Source organism: Octopus bimaculoides, chromosome 6 (assembly GCF_001194135.2).
Source record: "Octopus bimaculoides isolate UCB-OBI-ISO-001 chromosome 6, ASM119413v2, whole genome shotgun sequence".
In the NCBI taxonomy this organism is placed as follows: Eukaryota; Metazoa; Mollusca; class Cephalopoda; order Octopoda; family Octopodidae; genus Octopus; species Octopus bimaculoides.
This window is the reverse complement of record NC_068986.1, coordinates 74516704-74524163: the sequence shown is the minus strand read 5'-3', so window position 1 is coordinate 74524163 and position 7460 is coordinate 74516704. Positions and strand designations below refer to the sequence as shown.

Genomic DNA, 7460 nt, shown 5'->3' with positions numbered 1-7460 from the left:
TGCCGCACATAAGCATTACTTTCTCTGTTAACCATATTTTGATACCACTGCATCTCTTACTTGACCATAGCTTGCACTGGGTACCAGTATGAAGTTTCTACCAACACCTTTCTACATATCGAGTAGGACCATCACCCTGAAGGGATCAGGGATTTTTCTGTTTTCTCATTTATAGGGACTTTAGCCTTTGCTATATTAATGGTCATCAGCGTAGAGGAGCTCCAAAGGGCAGCCAGTTTTAAATTCCTGGAGAACTATGATAAACAAGATAGGGTGGAGAACCAATCCTTGGTGAACTCCTACTGGTACACTAAATTCCTTGCTACACTCTTTGCCAACTTCCACCTTACTGAGAACATCCCTGTTCATGGCTTGTACAGTTCTCACCAAGCACTCATCTATCCCCAGCTCAGCACTGCCCACCAGACAAGGAAGCAGGGAACCCTGTCAAAGGTAGGTAGATAGTTCAAATTATTGGGGTGTAAAAATTAAAATCATGGACAAATGAAGTATGAAATATTTGAATGATACAATGGCGATTATAATCAAACGTAAGAAAGAAAACAGAGGGAACATGTCACATGGTGTGGAATATGAAAAAAAAAACATAACAACAAATAGACAACATAGTGATATAACAGAACAATCAAGTAGTTTTTGTATAAGATCTTTTAATTTTATGACCTTATCATAAAAAGCAAAATACCGCTCGCTGATAGTTGGCGATAATCTTTAATTTGGATAAGGTTAAAAAAAGAACAATAACCATCCTTTTAAACCAATAAACCAGACCGATATATGCATACTATTCTCATTTGTTTGTCATGTCTATAGCACTTTTACAATTCCCATAACAAAAGGGGTGTTAAGTTTCCAAATTATATCTCCTTCTTACATGATTTTTTTTTTAATGTTATGATACAAAAGAAAATGCTTACAAGTGTGTGTGTATACAAACACACACATATATATATATAGGGTCTGTTGTTCATATATCTGAAAAAGAAGCACACTCTAAAGCATTAGAGCAATATATTTGTTTAGGAAGTTAAAAGTTATCATAGTGACCATTGGTTTTGTGTCTATAAAGCGCCTAACATTATAGGTCACTCATCAGTCAAATGGCTGAAGGCCTATACTGCTGAATGTTTTATAGGTGCAAAATCAATCGTCACTCTACGACTTACCATAACTTTTAACTTCCTAAATATATGTATGTGTGCATGCATGCGCGTGTGTGTGTGTGTGTGTGTAAAGTAATAGGTGTTTATATGACCAGAAATAGGTTACTCAATACATGTGAAGAATGAGAGCGATACATATGTATGTATGTATATGATATAGTCCAATAAAGATAATATACTATTACTTCAGGATTCATGCTTAAAGACTAAGTAATTTTCAGACAATAAACGAACTTTTCCCAAACAAAACTGAAAAAAAATAAAAGGCCGAAAAAACAAACAAGATGTAAACGAAAAATATTCTAGTTTTGAATGGTCAGTTAGAAATGTAATAAGGGCTTCAGTTCCTTACATCTTAATATTAGTTAGGAAAGCTGTTTTTCTTAGTTCCTGGCAGAGAATGAATATGATGCAAAGAAAGGAAAAAATGACAGCAAATACAGAATATAAGGAATGAAAATAACTAGTGTGAAAAAATATAAGCTAACTGATATTCTTGAATGTGGTCTACCATTTAGTACAATTCTATAAATTGATATATCTTTCAATCTTAACTTTTATGATATTTTCTTCGTGTGTGTGTGTGCATATACATATATATATATGGAGAAAGAGGAAGAGAGAGAGATTGGTAGGTAGATATGTAGATATACACACATACACATATATATACATACATATACTAGAATTAGAAACAGAAAGTCTGTGGTACAGTATTATATATTTGAAAGCTATTTCTATTTCTATTCCTTTTCCAAATAAATACACACACACACACATATTCAGGATTTGTCCTTTTATTTAATCCTAAAAATATATACATATATATATATATATATATTTTCAGGATTTGTCCTTTTATTTAATCCTAAAAATATTATTTATGTAACGCATGCACTCCTTAATTTTTTACCTATATATATATACATGCAACCTTCCTTAGTTTTTTTGCAAAAGTGACAGATTTTCATATCTATCCTGATTTTCTTGTATGTTTTTCTTTTTTTTGAGAAAGAAAAATTTGATGCTCATCTGAAAATCGTATTTTTTCCTTTCAAATGCAGGCCTATATTGTCTCAAATGGACTATTTGATATACATACATATATGTATGTATGTATTTATTTATATATATACTACATCAATATGTGTATAGAAGTATATAAACACACACACACACACACACATGTATCTCGACATACATACAGATATATAGATATATATGTATATATACATATGAACAGATATTTATATCATATTTCCCAATATTTATCATAACAGATGGGTAAAAAGAAAATCCATATTATTTCACAGATAATCTCATATTAAGGTTTGCTGGCAATAATGATCATGAAGCATGAATAAATAGTATGTAACAAGAGAACAGTGTGAATTTATGCATGTCATCATTACATGTGTTTCAGTGACAATAACTTAATGATTACACAAAATTAATTTTTCAAAATCCATCATACAAGTCACTTTGTTAGAAGTTTTATAATGATAACCGTGTGTATTTATTATTTATTTTGGCATAAGGCCAACAATTTAGAGGGGTACAAAGTTGATTACATTGACACCCCCAGAAATCAACTGGTACTTATTTTATCAACTCCGAAAGGATGAAAGGCAAAATCGACCTCAGCAGAATTTGAACTCAAAACATAAAGATGGACATTGCCAGACAAAATGCCACCAGCATTTTGTTTGGCAATACTAACGATACTGCCAACTCGCCATCTTTGATGAATACATATATTGATGAGTGTTTATAGTTGTAAAAATGCTTGAAAATATATTTGGCAGTAGAGAAATTATCTATTGCCTATATTTTTTTAACATCTGGTCAACTATAAACACATATTATACATAGTTTATTAGCATAACACTGCTGATAAACTGACTTGTACATTGGATTTAAGGATTAAATGAAATTACTTTTAAATATTCATTAGGTAATCATCACACACATACATGTAAAGATGATGTAATTTCAAACTACATTCTTTTGTCTTGTACAAATTAAGTATATAACATACAATATATATATATGTATATCACAAGATATCAATATAGAGATATAATATATATTTGATGCACATATATAAATGATTTACCTGTGATATGTATATATAAATAATACAAATAATATGATTTAAAAGTACATGTAAATAATGTACATATATGTATGCATATTACATGTCACTGTATGTATATCTATAACTATATAGACAAAATTATACACATACATACATGTATGTATATATAAAGTATCCATGTGTGTGTGTCTGTACATGTATGCATATGTATGTACATATATTTTTATATATATTTAATATATTCCCTCATATACATAAGTACTAACACATTTATACATATATGCACACATATACATACATGCATATATACATAGATATATATGCATGCATGTGTATACACACACACACATATACACATAACCTTAGCCTGTACTTAAATAAGCAAACCCATACACATAACCAGTTGCTAATATATTCCATTGTTACTCAAGGTGCTGTACACAAGTAAAAGCCAACTGCAGGTGCAGAGCTCTATGGCAGTAGTGGTTAACTCTGAGATACAATGGAGTGAATTGAATATTGATCCAAAATAAACACAAACTCTATTCGATGTATTGAGTGCTAATTCTGTTCATTTCTAAACAAGCTCATGTAATATATATTGATATATATATATATATATATATATATATATATATATATATATATATATATATATATATATATATATATATATATATATATACATACATACACATATATACATATGTATCTATATATATATATGAACCATGTCTAGATGTGCATATTCACACACACAATACACACCTAAGCATATGTGTGTGTGTATGCATCACATATGTACCTAATATATCCTAAATTTTATATATATATGTATATAATATCTAAGCATATATATGTGTGTGCATGCATGCATGTATGTGTGTGTGCGCGTTCATGCATGTGTGTGTGTCTGTGTGTGTGCATGCATATATATATATATAACTATTTATTTAATCAGTATTCTCCATTTGGTTTTCTTTTTTTTTTATAATTATTATTTTTCTTCTCTTGTTATGTTTCTGCTGTAAACTTCAGAACAAACCTTAATCATCAATTGGATGCTAAACATAGAAGAACACAGATTATTTTTAAAGATATTGCTCTCTGATATTTAGAATCTCAATATAAGAATATATTGTTTTCATTCCGTTTGATGCCTTCTGTCTCTTACTGGAAGAGAGAAAGTAAAGAGACAGATAGATAGATAGATAAATAGACAGAGAGAAAAACTGAAAGAATGGTATTTCTTGATTATATAATTATAAAACTTGATACGAATAGAGTGTCCTTCAATAGGCAATCTTTCAAAGCAAAAATAGTCTCTGTTTTTTGTTTGGTATTATTTCTTCCTTTTATTTTCTTGGATCCTATCAAGAAAAAAATGTCTGCAATGGAACGTATGAACTAAAATGACAAAAACTGAAGAGATGGATATACATATATGTGTGTATGTGTATATATATATATATATATATATGCATATATGTATGCATGTATGTTTGATGTATGTATTGTCTATATACATTAAATGTCAAATGGTTGATTGGCACTGGAAATGGTGCTCATTATCTCACCACTATTATATCGCTGTTCCAGGATTGCAAGCTGATGTGTGGACACTTGGGGAAACCCGTTTTATATTAACCAAATGCTGAATGTATCTGCTAGGAGAGAAATGGATTCCACCAGGATGTAATGGACTGTAAAAGTATCTCATCAAGGGCCTCTTAAGGACCCTAAATAGGTCATGGTACAAACCAATGAATCTGTCATTGGAGAAGAACTGTTTTGCAGGAAGTTACAGGAACTTCTTTCATGGTGTTTTTTTTTCAATTTTTTTTTCTTTTTAATCATTGTTTCGTGTATTGGATAAAATATCGGAAGCTTCAGGAATCGAAGGGCAAGTGATGAATTTTATTACACAGGAAGAGAAAGAGCTAGATGGTTGGTTATATATCGTCGGCACTGTCTGGAGATGGGTGTTGTAGACGACTGTTGATGTAACTAGCGATTAATAGACTTAATTCAAGGATCTGGAAGTAAAAGGAAATCAGTTTTAGACATGAGGTTTACATCATTTTATAGTATCACATCAAAATATCGATACCACCCTCATCAACATCATCATCATCAAGCATCAGGTTGATGGATTAGTAGACTTGTCAGAATGTTAGACAAAAGACCTTACATTACCTAGTTAACACATCTTCAGAATCCCCTTGAGGTCAACTTTGTCTTTCATCCCCTTGGAATTGATAAAAAAGTATTTCATGTACTAGTATCAATTTAATCAACACCACCTCTCTTTGAAATTGCTGGCCTTATATCCAAAGTAGAAAATATTATCATTAGTACTATCATTTTCATCATAAATAAATAAAAGTCACTGTATTTTGACAATTTATCTATCTATTTATTTATTTATATATTCATTTAGGCCTGTTTTTTCATCCAAGTTTCTTAAGTTGATCTGTGTCTCCACAACTCTTCAATGTGTTGCTATCTGTTATTGCATGCAGACCTAATTTGTAATATTCATCAAAACCACTTCATCACAAATCTTTCTTTTTCCAAGCCTAATTTATCTTTCACTCTATAATGAAATTATTTTCCCATCCATTCATCTGTCAGTCAAATTACGTTTCTGTTTCAAAAAAACAAAAACAAAAAAAACTGGTTTCTCTAAAATATATTAAATACTCTGACGGTTTTTCAAATCCTTGGTACTCAATCTATCCCATACATTTACTTTGTAAACAAGTATGCAATATTTAAGTCAGTAACTCCTAAGAGTTTGATCATTACTTCCATGTCTTTAACCATATTGAAATATATGTTCTTAGATTCAATTAATTTTGAAAATAATGAAGTATTTACTGACATAAGGTTGTTTATAGAATACCAGCCTCTCCATTCCCACCCCCTTCACACCACCAATGTTATCCAAGGTTAAGGCCGATACAGCTTGGCATCAGTGACATTGCAATTCATTTCTACAACTGCGTAAAATGGAGCAACATGACATAATGTCTTTCTCAATAACACAACATGCTGCCCAGTCTGGGAATTGAATTCACTACCTCATATATATACCAAATGTAAGTTTGCATGCATATATGAATGAATGTATCTTTATGTGAAAATCTATATGAAGCGAATGTACACGTCTTTGAAAAAGGCTTTTGTATATATGTTAAAAATAATCAACAAGAAAAATAAAAGACCATACCTTGGGTTTTGGCAGTACAAACAACATTTTCTCTGTCCTATGTTCATAGTGATGGGGAGCTGACTCAATCAATTGGTTAACAACAAGCATGAAATCATCTTTCCATCCACCAAATGTTACGACGGATTTGAAATCAAAGTTGCTGATTGGTTGCTGTAAATAAAACATGGCAGGTTAGAAGTGAATTTTCCCTCAGAACACAATTTTATGTGACAAAAGATGAATGAAATTCCACCCTTTAAGAACGCAGTATTGGTTAACTTTTATTGGCTCTGCGAGCGGTGACATATACATTGATATAGAAGGGTTGGATAAAATAATGGAAACACCTAGTATCATAGCATCATAATTTTGAAATATCTATTAAACTATCAAATGTATGTTTATTTTCATGTTTTTTATTTATCATTAGTGTTGCTTAATGTTTTGCTAAAATTGCTGTTTCTTTTCAGATATCATCAGAAAAAGGTAATTAAAATTCATTAAAATGACAGATCTATCAGACGTTCAAAGAGGTCAAATTGTTGGTGCTCATATGGCAGGTGCTAGCATGATGAAAACAACCGAAATGTTTGGTGTATCAAGAAGTACTGTCTCGAAAGTAATGACAGCCTTAGAGAAAGAGGGAAAAACCTCCTCATCAAAAGAAAACTCAGGAAGAAAAACAAAATTTTCAGATAGGGACCGTCAGACTCTTACATGAATTGTTAGAAAAGATCACAAAAGTACAGCTCCCAAAATTACTGCAGAGTTTAATGACTACCCTGAGAACCCAGTTTCCACAAAAACTGTTTGCCAGGAGGGCTGCAATCAGAAAACCACTACTTTGAAAAACAAATGTTACAAAGCATTTACAGTGGAGTAAAAACCTACAGAATTGGTTCCTAGAACAGTGGACGAATGTTATTTTCTCTGACAAGTCATCTTTTACCTTATTTCCAACTAC

The 7460-nt window shown here is 31.1% G+C and overlaps 1 protein-coding gene across 1 annotated transcript in view; it reads right to left on the bottom strand.

Annotated features, from left to right (window-relative positions):
- Positions 1-651: 651 nt before the first annotated feature.
- LOC106876746 (pleckstrin homology domain-containing family H member 2) overlaps positions 652-7460 on the bottom strand; it is a 101379-nt gene continuing 94570 nt past the window's right edge. Inside the window, exons 4-5 of the mRNA XM_014925433.2 lie at positions 6515-6667; positions 652-5318 (exon numbers count right to left, since the gene is read on the bottom strand). Coding sequence (XP_014780919.1) covers positions 5235-5318; positions 6515-6667 — 237 coding nt within the window. The 3' untranslated portion in view covers positions 652-5234. The remainder of the gene's footprint in view (positions 5319-6514; positions 6668-7460) is intronic.